We start from the raw sequence: 18547 nt of genomic DNA, 5'->3' as shown, positions 1-18547 counted from the left end.
GGTAAATTTTCTTATATTTTTACATTTTGGTAGCGCTTTCGTCAGGTTTACATCATCAGCCTAATGAAATAATAAATCATCTCTTCCTGATAAGGTATGAGGTGGCATCCATCGGCTTGATGTACGAGCTTTCATCCCGCAGCCGATGAGATGTTTTAAGTGTCAACGATTCGGACACACAACAGCAAGATGTGAAGCGCAGGAAATATGTATATGTGGAGAGAAAACACATGAGGGTGACCCATGTAAAGACCCTCCAACCTGCGTTAACTGTAAAGGGCATCACAATTGTCGTTCAAGAAACTGCCCTACATATAAAATAGAAACAGCAATTCAGGAAGTTAAAACGCTTCAGAAGGTAAGCTATCCTGAAGCAAAGAAGATTGTTAATAAGCGTACACCACGACCATCGACTTCTTATAGAGAAGCAGCGGCTGCTCCTTCCACATCTAAAATTAATGTGGAGCAGTTGCTTAACACGATGGTACCAAGTCTTGCGACGATGATTGAAAGAATCATTGATTCAAAGATTGAGTCGACTCATCAGAGAAAACAAAGTAAAGATGAGAAGGCTCATCCCCGGACTGACGCCGTTGACATGAGAGACACACCAGCGCCGTTTAAAAAACCAGCTAAATCTCCGATTGTAAAGTCACCAACTTGTGTAAGAATTAAAAATCTTGATTTATCTGACAAAGAGAAACAGATCGCTCCGTCGTGTAGTTACAAATCTAAAGAAATTGTGACAAGAAAACTCGAATCTGCGGAAATGGAGGTGCAAGTTATTATAGAAAAAGCACCAGGCGCAGATGAAATAAAACCTGTACCAATAGAGCCTCCAAAAGCGCAAAGATCAGCTTCGGTGAGAGCATCTATTTCAGCCGGACCCAGTACTGCAGTAGAGATAGAGTCCGGCTCATCCGCCGCGGAGACATCATCGCACATTACTTTAGATTCTTTAGCAAAGATGCTAACAGCGCCGGCGAAAGTTTCATCAACTGACGTCAGCCGAAGAACGTCACTGGCATCCGAAATAGAGGAAGACGATGCCATGTCTGAGGCCTCAGATACGCTGTCATCAGAGGTTGAGGCCGTCAGAAGAATGGAGAAACGTAAAAAAGGATGGCCGAAAGGAAAGCCTAGAAAGTAATTTTATTGGATCAGAAGTTATAAGAAAAAGTAAAATTTTGATCATTTTTTGACACATGAAAATGTGAAATATTGAACCCTTTTTTTATTTTTTATTTTTTGAAGTGGGATGGGGCTAATGACCAAAGTAGTCGATGCCCCTAAAAACCTCAAAAAAAAAAAAAAAATCATCTCGATAGACCTATGCTATTATTTATTAACTAAATCTGCCTTTTTTTTTATTGGTAATGAGTCATAATTACTCATGTTATAATATATGTACTGTATATTATATTAAAATATAGTAATAATTGTATTCTTAATTAACTAATGATGTAGTTAAATCATACGAAAACGCTACTTAATGATGAGGGTTTCTTTTTAATATATATTCGGTTGTTTTATTAATAATCATTAAACAATTAATGTATTTTATAAAGTAATTCATACATATAAGTAGGCTCGTTTTAATTCGATCTTCTTTAATCCGAACAAAAAATTTACTTTAAGATGTTAATCTTCATTACAATTATGTGACAGGTTATTTCATTATAATATTCTGTTACGTATTCAATTTCTATTTTCTGAAATAAAATTCTTTAACATTTTTTTTTATATTAAAAAAAAAAAAAACAAAGGCTGCTCCTTTCTCAATTGCTTTTATTATATATTTTACAACAAAGAATATATATTCCATTAATTAATTTTTTTTTGTTTTGAACTTTTACGTTATTTAAATTATTATTAAGCTCAAGCTGTATTTCCTGTAATGGTAAAAACATATTTAATTTATATACATTCCTTTTAATTTATGTTATTTTATAATTTAAATTTTCTAAAAAAAAAAACCAAATGAAAAGAACAAATATATTTAATAAATATGTTCTTATAAAAGATGTATTAAAGTTCCTCTAGAGGTGTTTTTGATAAAAATAAGCGCTCCTTATCATGGCCGTAGCTGTATAGGCTTTATATAGTCATATATATATATGAGTTAATAGTATTGCTAAAGATGGTGTAACCAATTTTTTCGTTATTAATTTATTCTTTTATTATAATATGTAGTATAAATAATGACCATATAGGCTTTATATAGTTTTATACACAGTGTTTATAAAAAACGTTTCAATAATTCAGAGGATGGCCTCCTAGGCCTCGAAATAAAGGGAAAAGATTTAATCAAAATATATCCAGAAACGCTCAGTTTACCTGAATCCACCATTTTGTATTTTTAACATAAAAATTTATTTTTCAGGAATGATCAATCGTATGGAGCTGAAATTTTGTGTGCTGCTAAGGTACGCAGAGGTTTATTTTTATAAAAATAATGAACCTAACCTCTTAATCTATTTAAAAATGGCGGCCTTTTCATTGTTAATATCTTTGTATTTTTTGATTTATTTAAATTTTATCTTTGAAAAAAACAATTGTTAAGCGTTTTATTACAAAGAAATTTATACCTTATTTATTCAAATCGGTTCATAAATAAGAAATTTATTGCTAAAATTCTTAAAATTAATCACTCTAGATTAAAAAACCAATTTGTTTCCTCCAGAATAAAATTAAATAATTTGACACGATCTCAACTGGAATTTTTGAAACGGTTATTATAAACACTTTATTTTATTATTATTATTTTTTTTAAATCAATTCCTTTAAGAATCATATTCCTCTGTACTATATATATATATATATTATTAGAGCAACCAAAATACTGAATAAATAACGTAGAATGACTTACCTTATTCCACAATATATTCAGGAGCGCTTTCGCGATTTACTTGCATCATCAGCTGCATTAATATATTCATCTCAAATTACATTCACAAACAAACTTCGTAAAATATAATAGCATATCATGTATTTATTTATTTTATTTAAAATCTTTAATTTTTTATTTTATTTTAAACTATTATTTAGTATGAATATTAATATATATTTTATCTGAATAAAAGTTTAAGTAAAAGAGATAAGGTTTTAAATTTTAAATAAAATAAATAAATGCATGATATATTATTATATTTTACCAAGTTTATAATGTAATTTGAGATCAATATATAATGCAGCTGATGATGCGAGTAAATCGCGAAAGCGCTCCTTAATTTATATAGTGGAATAAGGTAAGTCATTCTATTATATTTATTCTATACTTTGGTTGATCTAATAAAATATATATATATATATATATATATATATATATATATATATATATATATATATATATATATATAATAATTGTATTAAAAATAGTATAACAACCTTTTAATTAATAATTTATACTTTAAATGTAGATTTTATTTTTTCAATAGTCTAGAGTTCAATCATTTCTTTATGTAGCTTACTTTTATTTTGTTTAAATCTCTTAGAGGTTAATATGTATATAAATATTTACATTAATAATATATTTAATTATTAATTACTTAAATATTTAGGCCATTCTAATTAATTATTTATTTTTTATGCTAAATAAATATATATTTTTTATTTTTAAAAGATCAACTTAAGAATATATAAAATAGAAATTAAAAAAAGTATATAAATAAAGGGTGTTTTTCGATTACCTTGCTTTTACTTCTTGGCGCAAAATCTTCTTTTGATGTCTTTCTTCTTTTATCCTTAAGTATCATTCGTGCGGCTGCGAACGCCATTTTGTTGATTTTGTTTTTGTTTTTTTTTTTTACTTTTATTGATTTAATATAAGTATATTTTTTAAATGTATAAATTTATTATCGATTATCGATCACTGTTATAAAAAAATGAATATTTTTTTTTGTATTTCTACTTTATAATTTAATTAAAATTGTTTGTTACTTATACATCATCACCAGTTCATCTCCCTTTTTTTAAAATTATTATTATTATTATTTTTTTCAATGGACGTTTGTAAGTTGTTTGTAATGTTACGTGAATATATATTTTTGTTTTTCTCTTAAATTATTTTATATATATATATATATATATATATATACTTTTTTATCACTTCTCTATATTTGTATAATCTATAAAATAAAGATGTACAACCATAATTACAATTCAATATAAAATTACACTCTTCTAAACTATTTTTTAAAGGATATTTCTGATAAATATAAAGATCGATTAATTAAATGTTTATTTAATCGAAAGCTCTGTACAAATTATTTATATTGTATATACTAGATGAGTACTAATTCAGTATTAAAAAAAAAGTGTAAGAAAGGAATTTTAACTGTTATTTTAATTTTAAAGGCAAGTTTAAAACAAAATTACGAAATGGCATTTAAAGATTAAATCTGTGTTAAAAATTAATTATGTAGAACAGCTTGAAATATATATAATTTTCCAAAACATACAATCGTAATACATATATATACACACACATATATGGAGTGTTTCGATTTAATCGCCTCAGGCGAATTTCTCGTTAACTACACACAATAAAAATAGATGACCTAAACAAATGTTACTCATATTGGAGAGGGATACCTCTAAAGACCTTGAATTTGACCGTTAATTCAAGGTTAACACGATTATTTTAAATAGAATGACCTATTTTTTACACCATCAATGAAAAACGAAAGAAAATTTTACATTGAAATATGTGGTCACGGATATGACCTTGGAATTTTATTAAAGGTCATTCGGCTAACCGTCAGAGATTGTATTATACGATATAAGACACTTTTATGCTCTTTCCCATAGTTTTAGAGATGAATAGTCTACAACATAAATACTCCAGGAATATTGTATGACCTTCAAAAACTTGTAACTCGTATATCACTATCTCCGTAAAATGCCATCACCCATATAATACTATCTCTGATGATCAGCCGTATGACCTTAAAAAAAGGTCCAAGATCATATGTGTGACTCCAAATTTCAGTCTAAAGTTTTCTGCTCTTTTCATTAGTGGGGTCACAAATAGGTCATTCCATTAGAAAAATCGTGTTAACCTTAAAATAAGATCAAGCTCAAGTTCAAGGTTAAATCCAAGGTCACCATGACATATCCCTCTCCAATATGAGTAAATTTTCTTTTGGTAATTTTTGGTATTGTCCGTAGTTTACGAGAAAATCGCCTTGGGTAATTAGAATGAAACATCCTAAAAAAAGGTTCAAGGTCATATTGTAACAGTATATTTCAATAAAACATTTTCTGCTCATTTCATTGGTGGGGTCAAAAGTCATTGGACTTAAAAAAAAATCGTGTTAATCTTGAAATAACGTTCACGGTCAAATTCAAGGTCAAATCCAAACTCATAGTGAGGGTTCCTCCTTCAATCTGTATCATTTTTGTTTAGATAATTTAGGTAGATTTTATAAGAAAGATACCTTTTGTAATGGGTACCATGATTCGACTTCCGGAAAATTTCAACATATCTTTGCGTTTCACATCCCTCAAAACCTAAAACCACCGTCAGCTCAAAAATATATATTTTACTTTCTTGTGGACACGATAACTGCCGTAATTTTGCGTCGATCACTTTCAAATTGTTCCTTGAAAATAACTCGTCTCAAAATCTCGGTCGAATTCGTTAACGGTTTAAATTGAACCATGGGGTGGAAATGGAGGGACTTTTTCGAAAAAAATTATTGCTATAACTTTGTTATTAAGTAAAATATCGAATTAGTTTAAAGTTCCTACTAATTTTTGGATAAGAGCCTAAAACGTCTCAAATACATTTTTTTTATATCACCAACCATTAGCGCAGGGGGTCGAAAAATGGGATTTCGGGGACAAAAAAAAAATCATACCTCCCTTAATAGGTACAGTATCGAATCGGTTTATTAAAAGTGTATATTTATATAAAAGTGTTTATTAATCCTCCAAACATTACCTGAAACCTTTGTCTGAAACAACTTTTGATAAAATCAATCTTTGCGGCAAGGGATGACTAAAATATTGCTAGAAATGTATGATTTTCGTATGCTTAACATGTGAAATATTTCTTCACATATAACCATTGCCGTACTTAATAAATTTGAAGTTTTTCTTAACTTTACGGTGGAAATTTTTTTTATACCCTATCTAGCCCTACTTAGCATCGGTGAAATCTATCTCCGTCTTCCGGCGTGTCGAAAGGGATGTTTTTTTTTTTATTGTATGTAATTTACGAGAAAATCGCTCGGTGCGATTAAAATGTAACATTCTATATATAAAGTTTTGAGGTTCGAATCCTAGTAAAAGTTAGTTGATTTTATACGGATTTGTATACTATACAGTGGATACCGGTGTATTTTGGTGGTTGGCTCAGGAATAGTCGGCCTGAGTATGTACAAGATTTGCAGCTCATTTATATTTATATATGTATTTCATACATTTATATTTCATTCTCGTGTCATTGGGGTTGGAGGTTCACTAATTGAAAAGATTATGGTAGAAAAAAAAAATATATATATATATATTGGAGTTGACAAGGAAGTAATTTCGGTTTTCACTAATAAATAGCGTTATATTTGTTTTGAAGGATTTCTGTCAGTATCAGCATTTTTTAAAAGCAAATTGTAGTAATTTTTTTTGTTCTTTTAATGAATAAAAAGCATGTTTGCATGTATTGTGATTATTATAGAGTTATATTTGCAAAATTTGGATAAAATTAACCCTGAAGAACTATTTACCCTACCTCTTAGAGATATTACCCCGAAAAGTTTACCAAAAAATGGCCCTATATAGACTAGTCTCTTTAAAAAAAAAATTCATTAAAAACGGTTTTAACATCTTAACTTATAGTATTTTGATGATTCTATTGAAAACAAAAATTTATATTAATATTTAAGATCCTTCAAAATGTAGAATATTTAAAAGGATTTGTCGATCCTCTTTGAAGAAATCCTGATAAGGTTTTTCCTTGAAGAAATTTCTTAAAAAACAAAATTTACCAGTGCATTTAAGTAATTAATTTTTTTTAATAAATATTTTGAATTTCCTATGCTTAAAATTTAATTTTATTTGCAATTTTAAAATAAATTTTTTGAAAAGTATTTTAAAAACATATTTATTGAACAATTTATAGTAAATTACTTTTTAAAATATCAAAGAACCTCCTCTACCATCTGGGCTTATATATATTTATTATTTGCTTACTGGTAAAGACCGTTAAAGAAAACCTCTAAAGTGATTAGAATATAAACAATGAAAAATGAAATTTGAAATTTTTTTTTTTTAATGAAATTTTGTTGTTGAATTTTTACTTCAGGATACAATTCTGGATTATATATAATTATCCAACCAGTTTTCCGGTTACTGCCGGGTCTGGGTGTGTGTGTGTGTGTGTGTGTGTATGCAGGTAAATGCAATTACTGCTACCAGCTTGCCAAGTCTGGCGTAGCTGCAGATACAGTACAGTGGAAGTGTAGACGTACCAGTAAAAATATAGTTTGGATCAGACTCAGGTTGACCACTCTTTAAACATGTGGTTAATTGAAACCCAACCACCAATGAATATCTAATCTAGCATTCAAATTCAAACAAAAACAACTTTTCTTATAAGGTCTTGAACCTTAGAATTCTTGACTTCGAAAATCAGCTGATTTTTCGATAACGAGTTTAACCATTAGACTAACCCGGCTGGCTACACTTCTCGATTAATAGATACAAATCAATCCAGTTTTATATCCGAAGCATTTGGTATTGCGTTAGTTATTTAATACAAAATATAAATTTTCCCAGAATAATGCCACTACATTATAGAAGAGAGATCCTTTTGTTAAGATATGCAGCAAATGTATGGGCTTTCCCTGCTCATATAAATAATAAATTGTTTACGAATCATCCTATGGCTGCAGTATATGAACATCGTGCTACCTATTCCAGACCAACCGGAATTAGGTACCACGAATTAAGAAGAAAATATGAAATTGCTATACCAGAGACACTAGCAATTTCTACTAGAGAAATACCCCCATAGCTCTTGCCAGCGGTAAATACAAATTTGGATCTCTCTCAAGGAGAAATAAAAAAGAAACCAGAAGTGATCATCCAGCAGGAATTTTTAGCAACCGTCAGTAGTTACGAAGAACATATTAGAATTTATACTGACGGTTCTAAAACCGAACATGGTGTTGGATGCTCGATATATGTAAATGAAGAAGCCCACTTTTGGAGACTGCCAGATGTGGCTAGTGTCTACACGGCAGAACTCACTGCAATTCAGCAAGCTCTTCGCTACACTGAACACTATTGCGAAGAGAGAGTGCTAATATGTTCCGATTCATTAAGTGCACTCGTCGCAATTCGGAACAAGAACATTAAGGATGTCTTAATTGCAAACATCCTGTCCATTTTATACGTACTAAAACAACGAGGACAGCGATGCATATTTGTATGGACTCCAGGGCATGCTGGTATTACAGGTAATAAAATCGCAGACGAAGCTGCCAGAAAGGCAACAGTCTGCGATGATTTGGATACATTTCCTGTAAGAGTGGCAGATGTTAAAAACCGTCTAACAAACATAGTAAAAAACAAATGGAACGCTGAATGGAGGAGTTTAAATACAAAATTAAACTCAGTTAAAACTTCTCCTTATAAATGGAAAAGCGACTTAAAGTTGACTCGCCGAGAACAAGTAGCGGTGACCAGACTTAGAATCGGTCACACGCGATTAACAAATTTATATATGTTAACCGGCGAAGTGAGACCAATGTGCGGTGTTTGTAATAAAACACTGACAATCAAGCATCTAATAGAAGAGTGTACCATATATGAGGACCTCAGAAAGAGGTTCCGTCTTACAAATAATATTAGTGCTGATCTGGATAATGGAAATGAAGAAAATATAGTTCCATTTTTACACGCCAGTGGACCTCTTAAAAGTCTATAAAATGGAAGTTTAAAGCTGTGGTAAAAGATACTCTAAGCGGTAGTTTTATATATACATATAAGGGAGTCTCGAAGTGTGGCACGTATAGTGACGGCAGGTAGCCCTCTTGCCTAGGCCATTTTGGCTCACCTGCATTCCAGTGAGTCGGGGTGTGTCCGATGATGGCATGGGGGACCCTCAAGGGTGGATTGAGGGCGCGAGGCTATGGGTGTACGCCGTGCATGCCTATGGCCTGATATAAGAAGGATTCAACTGCCACGGCACCCTGGCACGACTGATATACTGCTCAACGGCGGTTCTGGTCGCCCCGAGGGTGCTTAAACAAACTATAGATGAGACTTCGTAGAAGAAAGAAAGGTATGGTATTGATAAGTTTAATTTTAATTTTAATTTCATGGTCTTTTGAGAACCTATCTCAAATTTTAATATTGGGGCCCTTTACACCCCGTAAGTGTTTGTGATTGTCCTTGCCTTTTATGTTTTAATGTTTATTTTGAAGTTTGTGTTTTTAAATAAAATGTAAGGGCCCTTTACACCCTTACATATGACGATCCTGATGGACATAATAATTTTGTTTAAAAATGTGACGAAGGCTAATGACCTTAGCAGTCGATGCCCGTAAAAATTCAGTTAAAAAAAAAAAATAAATAAAAATTAATTTTCCCATAGTCGGCTATTGGCAGTTCCGTACGGAGCTGTCCCTCACCCTCTCTCTTTCCGATATTTTATTTGCAGTATTTCCGGCACAAACCCCGTCGAAGTTTAACGAACTACTTACCATCGTTCTAACGATGGTTCCCACCTCGAGATGCCCAGTTACGGCAGTACAGTCGCGGCGTTCCTCGTCCAACCGCGGGCACTGGAATATAAGTTTTCCAGCATGTCTAACTCCCGACAGTAGGGGCAGAAGGAGTCTTCAGATCTTCTTCGCCCACACAGATATGAACGAAAGTCCCCATGGCCGGTCAGGAATTGTGTCAGTCAGAATCCAAGTTCGCTAAACTTCCTCCCGGCCCACAGGTCAATGTGCGTGATCAAACGATGCGTCTACCTCCCTTTCGTGGTTTTTAGTTAAAAAAATAAATTTTTGAAACATATGTTCACTGATGGTCAATGAACATTGTTTTTACAAGTTTTGATTTGATCTCATTGTAGATAAAATTTTTTTATTCTCTTGAAAGAACGTTTAATGACCACAATCCATATTTGAAGCATCAATGTTGTAATCTTTTAATGAGTTTATTCTTTACAGTTCACTAAAGAGTAAACCGTTTTCAACAGGTCATCTCTTAAATTATATTTGATTCATTTTTCCCCATATTCTGACTAGAAGTAAATAAAACTTGGGGTAATTCCATATTGAAGATTCTTAGGTTTATAAAACTAAGTGAAGTGATCTGTTGAAGAGTATCTGACTATAGACTTATCCAGGAACTCTGGGACTTCCTGTTCTATGGTGTAATAATATACGGTAAATATACAGAGTGCCACATATTAAACGCAACCCAACCTTATATTGGTAGGTATTGAAATAATAAAAAGGCATGTGTAAATGTAAATGTAATTTTTATTATTACCATCCATTACCTTACATTTAGAGTAAATATTGGAAGTGGCCGCTATCTTCTAGAATACAAGCTTCGATTCTTTTATAGCGTTTCTTGCAACTTTTTTCAAAGTTTGTGGCTGGATATTTAATACAGCTTGTTCAATATTGACTTTCAATCGTTCAAGTATTCGTGGTTTGTTGCTGTAGGCTTTTTCTCTGAGGTAACCCCGTAGAAAAAAATCCGCCGCAGTCAAATCTGTAGATCTTGGTGGCCGCAAGCCTCGACCGATAACACGATTACCAAAGAATTCATCGACGAAATCAGAAGTTGAACCTGCGTAGTGCGATGTCGCACCGTCATGTTGTAGCCAGCATTGTCTTCCTCTTCCAAGAGTGCGATGAACCGAAATAACATATCCTGATATCGTTCTGAATTAATGGTGTACTCGAAAAAAATTGGTACCGATTATTTTCTTCCGCGATATCGCGCACCACACGCCCGACTTATGCGGGTGTAATTGTTTTTGTGATAAACGTGGGGATTTTCAGCGCTCCAAATTCTACTGTTTTGGCTATTTACGTAGCCATCCAAATGAAACCGTGCTTCATCTGTGTAAACATAACGAACCCATAACCTTAATTCCCTCACGCAGAAATCGACGAAACCGTTGACAATATTGTAGCCGTTTTTCTTTGTCGGGCTCAAGAAATTGATGAACCGTTTGAATGCGATAAGGTCGTAATTGTAATCGTTTGGTCGCCCGATGAACAGTCGATTTAGATAAATTAATTTCAGCAGGCAAACGTCTGATCGATTTATTTGGCGAGGCGAGTAATCGGTCTTTGATTTCAGCGACTGTATCTGTATTCAATACTGACGCAGATCTTTTGTGTTCCTTGTTATTAACAGAACCGGTCTCTCTAAATTTTGCGACTAACCTTAATACTGATGTTTTGTTAGGAGCCGGTTTATCCGGGTACTTATGGCGAAACAAATCTTGCACTGCAACCGCTGATTTCATACTGAAGTACGACTCGACAATGAAAACACGTTCATCTAGCGAAAACACCATCTTGTCTCTAGCAATACACTGAACGTTATGATTGCATGTTGTTACTATCGGTAGTGTTCTAATGCGTCGCCGCGATGTTCTGATGTTGGATGAGTCCATTTCAGTAACGGGTAGGGGAGTAAGCTTGACTTTTGAAATTTCATGGATGGGTTGCGTTTTATATGGGACACTCTGTATATAATACATTTTTCCCACTCGTTGATTGAATGTATATAAATTTTTTTGGTAATTTTATATTGAAGATTTTTGAGTTTATTTAGCTGGTAAACTGAATTTGTAGAAGGATATTTGTCTATAGACTTGTCCAGAACTGAAATTATTGCCCTCCTTATTCCTCCTAAAATTTCAAATACAAGTACAAATACAGCAGATCATATAAAATAAAAAAGAAACCAAGATTGTTCGTCTTCCTTATTTCATCCATTTTTTTATTTTTATTTTTTAGATTTTATTTTAGGAATAAATAACAACATTTTTGATGACTGAAACTATTATATGTCGACATGTTACAGCTAAAGTCAAGAAGGATTTTTGCGTGGTTGCTTCTATCTTTTTACCCCTTATGTTTCCGGGCTTTCTCATATATAGGCTATTTGACTACAACGGGTAGAAATAAATTTCAGCTTCCAGTCTTTTAGCTTAATACGAAGAAATGGAGTTGTTTTCTTTCGCGTGCACGCGCGCGCGCGTATATATATATATATGTGTGTGTGTGTGTGTGTGTGTCTTATTTCTATCCATACCGAGAGAAAATCGTATTTGATAAGTTATATGTAGGGTAGGCCAACCACATAGCATTATTTCTCTCTCTTTCTTGCTTTTCATCTATCTTTCTTTTTACTCTTCTACCATCCTTTTTCACCAACCAGGTCAGTTTTATTTTTTTTATTTTTTATCATCCTCAGCTTACTCTTTAACCATCCCCTTGAGGAAATATATATACACACACACACACATACATATAGAGTTGCCAGTACCAACCCCTATCGTTTCCTTTCGCCCCAAAACATCCGTTTACAACTACCCTTTAGTTCCGCTTTATCCCAATACAGCAGTTGTGTAGTAATCCCAATGGGAAGTTCTTTTCGATTTATTGCTCGCTCTTATGTTCAAAAATAATCTTAATCTCTCTCTCCTCCTTTTCTCACACTTTAACAAAGTGCGTATGTAAACTACTATAACATTATTAATTGCTTGTTAAGATTTTATCTTCCTTTGTCATCACTTGTGTTCACTTAAAAAAATTATTTAGACGTTTTTTTTCAGCACACATTGGTAATTTAAAAAAAAAAATAATAAAATTTATATCGGGTATCCAGAAAAGAACTTAGGAGATTCGAAGATCGGATTTTGCAACACTCAGTTGTATTTTATGGGTAAACTTATAAAGACAACCATTAAGTTTTAGTGTATACGTTCTCCATCAGATAGCAGCTGCGGTAGATTTTGCACAGGCCAGGCTGTTGGGGACCCGGGTGTCAGAAACACCGATTCGCAGACATAATCAGTGACTATCGTATAAAAAAACTATTCGCGAGTCTATCTTCGTGTGATAAAAACATAAATAAATTGTATAAACGTTTTAGGAAGCGTTTTGAAAGGATAATCATCAGGTTTACCTAAAATAAATATTGAAATCGTAGAAAAAAGTCGACTGTCTTTCTAACAAAATTCAAAATGTGTTTAGTTCTTATTGGTATTCGTAGACAAAACATTCATAAAAACATTATTCATGATGTTGTATATAAACTGCGTTGTAAACTATGTTGTAATATAAACTGCGGCTAGTCCTGAAATTAAACATAGCCATAAAAATTTCAATTTGTAACTGAAATCAATATTCATGTGTTAGATTTCATTCCTAAAAAAGTTTTCTCATGGAAACTCTCATCAGCGGATTTTATTTTCTGATGAAACATTTCCTCTTCATAGGTTTGAGAATTACCATAATTATCGAGTATGAGAGTCGGTAAATTCACAGGAATCATCAAATTCACAGGATTCTCGGGATTGGTATCATGTATAACTGAATTTTCGGGCCATTTTTTCACACGAACGGGAATATTAATTGAATCGGTACGGGATATTGACGAACTTTGTGTTTTCGTAGATTGAAGATTTAGAAAGACTAATTTTCTAACAGGATAGAGGCCTTTCATATCATACAGAAATTGTGCGGATGGCGCTTAACGATAGGTTTCCAGAAGGCCGGGTAGGCAGAGAAGTTTCCATAGATTAGCAACCGCAAAGTCCCGATTGATGGATTTTCTTTTGGTTTACATAAAAGTTATCGCGTACCAAGAAAAAAAATTAAGTCACTCTATAACCTTTTTTTTTTCCTGTTTAGCCTCCGGGAATCACCGTCAGGTATTATTTCAGAGGATGAATGAGAATGATATGTATAAGTATAAGTGAAGTGTAGTCTTGTACAGTCTCAGTTCGACCAATTCTGAGATATGTGGTTAATTGAAACTCAACCACCAAAGAACACCGGTATTCACGATCTAGTATTCAAATCTGTATAAAAGCATCTGCCTTTAGTAGGATTTGAACGTTGGAACTCTCAACTACAAAATCAGCTGATTTGTGAAGATGCGTTCACCACTAGACCGACCCGGTGGGTATCATCTATAATTGCACCAAAAACGCAGCGATTCCTGCAGGCATGTTCGTCGAATTACAATCCTCGTATCGAATTACATTGAGCAGTAAAAAAAGATTAGACTCTCTACATTCATTTAATAAAGCACATACATCTGTAATTCTATATGAAATAATGTAGATTTATAATAAATTTATGAAACATGACCCGTTGGTATGATTATACTATAAATAATTAAAATATAAAACCCATTTACCCAAAAATATATTTATGATGCGTTCAAGCGCTTTCGAAAACGAATTCCATGTTCAAGAATTTAACTTTTTTTTTTATTAACTAAAACTTTGTCGTCATGAATAGAATTGTTATGTAAAGTGTGTAAAATGTATAAAAATGGTCAATGTTTAAAAATTGCGTCGATTTAATGTTCTGTCATAATTAATGTCTCCACCGTTGTCCATCGTAAAAAAATTAAGTTCCTGAAGATGGAATTCGTACCCGAAAGCGCTAGGACGCATTAAAAGATTGTTTTTAAGTAGGTTTTATATTTTAATTGTTTAATGTAGGTTTAATTTAAAGCCGCGAAATTCTTTGTTCGGACACCTGTTTTAATTAACGTTTGATTTAATGGGATTTTATACTTTTTACCGTTTTTTTTTTATCTTCAGTTATTTGACTGGTTTGATGCAGCTCTCCAAGATTCCCTATCTAGTGCTAGTCGTTTCATTTCGGTATACTCCGTACATCCTACTTCCCTAACAATTTGTTTTCCATATTCCAATCGTTGTATGCCTACACAATTTTTTCCTTCTACCTGTCCTTCCAATATTAAAGCGACTATTTCAGGATGCCTTAGTATGTGGCCTATAAGTCTGTCTCTTCTTTTAACTGTATTTTTCCAAATGCTTCTTTCATCTATTTGCCGCAATACCTCTTCATTTGTCACTTTATCCACCCATCTGATTTTTAACATTCTCCTATAGCACCGCATTTCAAAAGCTTCTAATCTTTTCTTCTCAGATACTCCGATCGTCCAAGTTTCACTTCCATATAAAGCGACACTCCAAACATACACTTCAAAAATCTTTTCCTGACATTTATATTAATTTTTGATGTAAACAAATTATATTTCTTACTGAAGGCTCGTTTAGCTTGTGCTATTCGGCATTTTATATCGCTCCTGCTTCGTCCATCTTTAGTAATTCTGCTTCCCAAATAACAAAATTCTTCTACCTCCATAATCTTTTCTCCTCCTATTTTCACATTCAGTGGTCCATCTTTGTTATTTCTACTACATTTCATTATTTTTGTTTTGTTCTTGTTTATTTTCACGCGATAGTTCTTGCGTAGGACTTCATCTATGCCGTTCATTGTTTCTTCTAAATCTTTTTTACTCTCGGCTAGAATTACTATATCATCGGCAAATCGTAGCATCTTTATCTTTTCACCTTGTACTGTTACTCCGAATCTAAATTGTTCTTTAACATCATTAACTGCTAGTTCCATGTAAAGATTAAAAGAGATATGTAGTGTCTTACCTTTTTTTATTGATACCAGGATCGTTTTGTTAAAAACAGTTTTATTTATATTTTTGGAAAATGAACTCCAAAAACACTATCTACCATCTCTTAAGATACTGACCCGAAAATCTTACAAACAAAAAGGCTAGATGACAGTAAGGGAAAACCAGATAGAATTTTGTTTTCTACAAATGGTCTTAATCTAAAAATATTGAAAATTAACCTAATTTGTTAATTTATTTAATATTATCATGAAATAAATAAGTAAAAATAATCCCGTTGGTCACGTGATATAAAACACCAATCAGAGCTATGACGATATGTTTTGCAAAACGTCAGATTGTTTTTTACGGGGGTCTATGTGGTTTATTGTTGATTTTATGTTCTAAAATACATTTTTTCGTATGTTATACGATTTTGTGTAATAGTATTACGACTAAAAATCCTTGAAATGGAAAGTTTGGTTAGATTATATTTATTTTCTTATTTCAATATAGCGATTCAGTGGCGCCATCTATGAACTAACTAACTAATTATTGGCCGACCGGTTATTAAGTGGACAGCTATCGTTGTATGCCTACACAATTTTTTCCTTCTACCTGTCCTTCCAATATTAAAGCGACTATTTCAGGATGCCTTAATATTTGGCCTATTTGGTTTTTTTTTAATTTCTGGGTTCCTTAGGTGTCAAAACGTCAAGATCCGGTGAAAACCGCATATACCTAAATTGGACTGATTACAATACTTTCCCTTCTACAGCTATAGCGTTATCTAGATGGGGAAATAATAAAAATTGTTCAACAATAAGTTGTATATAAAATTTTGGCTGTGAAGTTTCGAAAATGTACCTTATTTTTGAGATAAAAAAGGGGATACGAATAATTTATTTAATTTTTTGTTCATAAATACTTAATTATAAATTTCATTTAATTATTTTTAAGTACAAAATAATTTTTAAAAAATTATAAAATTATGAAGGGGTATTTTATTTTATTTTTTTTGTTTAATTAAACAAAGGTTTAGTGTTATGGATTTACAAATTAAAAATAGTAAAAGTGTTTATGAGGATGGGGTGGAAGAATGTTTTACGTGTGTATGTGCGTGCGTTTGTATGACAGAGATAGTGAATTTGATAAAATAAACGAAGAAAAGAAGTTACAGGAGAGGTGAATGGTTAGTGTAGGATAGACTGGGTTGTGAGAAAAAGGGTGGTGGAGAATAAGTTAAGAAGGTAACAGTGCAAAATGGGGTTAGTTTTGGAAGGGATGATTGTAGGGAACACCAGAGATATCGCATGCAGTTTTCACTAGAAGGTGTGGCACATTGCACACAAACACACTGCACAAAATCTACTATCCTTATCCTCTAGTAGAATATATATATATATATATATTATGTAACCAAAAACTAGGAGTTTTGATGCTGATAAGGCAGGAAGTAGCGACATTTAGATGGGAATCTAGGAAATGAACAGTACTGTTATAACCCGACTATAATGTGGCAGGTTCTACACTTCACATATCCTTTCCCACCACCAATCCCCACTAACATAACATAAACCCTCCCCTATTCTAGTTCCTTCTTCTTCGTATTACAATATATTCTTGCAGGATTGCCAACTTTGATAATTTTATACAATGTATTTTTTTTTATTGTTAATTTTTGTAAATCTTTTTCTAATACATAGATAGTATAAGTATACTATCGATACCGTCGATACCGAAATATCGACTAACCGATATTTCGGTTAGTCGTTGATTAACCGAAATATCTGAAATCGGTCCAAATTTTATGAAATATCATATATAGGGTGTCCTTAAAAGATGAGACCAAATGTTAGGAAGTGATTTTATTGTAACACATTGAAGAAAAAAGTCCAGTAAAGATAGGTTGGAAAACGAATCTTTATCTATTTGTCCACCATTTTGTGTTTTTTAAGAAAAAAATTATTTTTCAAGAACTGTTAGAGATAACGCGATAAAATTTTGTACTTTATTTTAAATTAATATTTTTTAATAAGAAAAAAATTAACGATACTTTTCGTTGATAAATTTCAAAATGGCGGTCGTTTCAATATTTCAATCATAAATATTTTAGGAATTATTATATTTCGCAAATTGTTTTGTATTATAAAAATTATGAAACATTTTTTTTTGTGAAAGAAATAATACCTTAATCGTAAAAATCCGACGAAAAGCATTAGAGTTTTGCAAAAAGTAGGCTTAAACCGATATGGCGGCCATATTGGTTTTTTTATTATCGTGACTCACGTGATAACTAAATAAAATGTTCTGATTAAAATTGTTAACATTAGAAATTTTAATAAGAAACCACAATAATAAAAAAAAAACAAGATGGCCGACATATCGGTTTAGGCCAACTTTTTACAATAACTGTTTTTTATCGTCGGAATTTTATGACAAGCTGTCATCTGTCATTTTGTTAAAAAAAAAGCTTCATAATTCTTATAATACAATACTAAAATATTTACGATTTATGCTCGGGAAAATGGGAAAAATTAAAGAAAATATGGATAAAGGGATCTAGGGAAAAAGGAAATCTAAAAAAAAGGAAAAAGTGAAAGGTTAAATTTTGTGAACTTCCGTAATGTTCATTTTGTTAATGTTTTATCAAACTTTAAACTGTATTCATTAATTTATACGAGATGTGATCAAAAAATACGGTGAATAATTTTTTTATTAAAAAAAGTAATAAGGTTACATAGAATTCGATTTAATCTCCTTCAAAGTACTGTCCTTGGCTAGCAATGCACTTATCCCAACGTTGACTCCATGACTGGAGGCATTTCTGGAAGGCGTCTTTCGGAAGGACTTTCAGCTGCTCGGTCGTGGCCCTCTCAATGTCAGCAATGGT

At 32.2% G+C, this 18547-nt stretch overlaps 1 protein-coding gene across 4 annotated transcripts in view; it reads right to left on the bottom strand.

Annotated features, from left to right (window-relative positions):
- Nucleotides 1-18547, bottom strand: part of LOC142333771 (calmodulin-like) — a 402268-nt gene that overhangs the window by 172464 nt on the left and 211257 nt on the right. Inside the window, exon 1 of one of the 4 annotated variants that reach the window (XM_075381278.1) lies at nt 3690-3958. The exons of 2 other annotated variants lie outside the window; for them this stretch is intronic. In XM_075381278.1, coding sequence (XP_075237393.1) covers nt 3690-3776 — 87 coding nt within the window. In that variant the 5' untranslated portion in view covers nt 3777-3958. Of the gene's footprint in view, nt 1-3689; nt 3959-18547 lie in introns of those variants that run through there. One more of the 4 variants, XM_075381279.1, reaches the window with a different exon arrangement.

Source organism: Lycorma delicatula, chromosome 13 (assembly GCF_047948215.1).
Source record: "Lycorma delicatula isolate Av1 chromosome 13, ASM4794821v1, whole genome shotgun sequence".
Taxonomy (NCBI): Eukaryota; Metazoa; Arthropoda; class Insecta; order Hemiptera; family Fulgoridae; genus Lycorma; species Lycorma delicatula.
The sequence above is the reverse complement of the archived record's forward strand: the minus strand, read 5'-3'. Positions and strand labels throughout refer to the sequence as shown.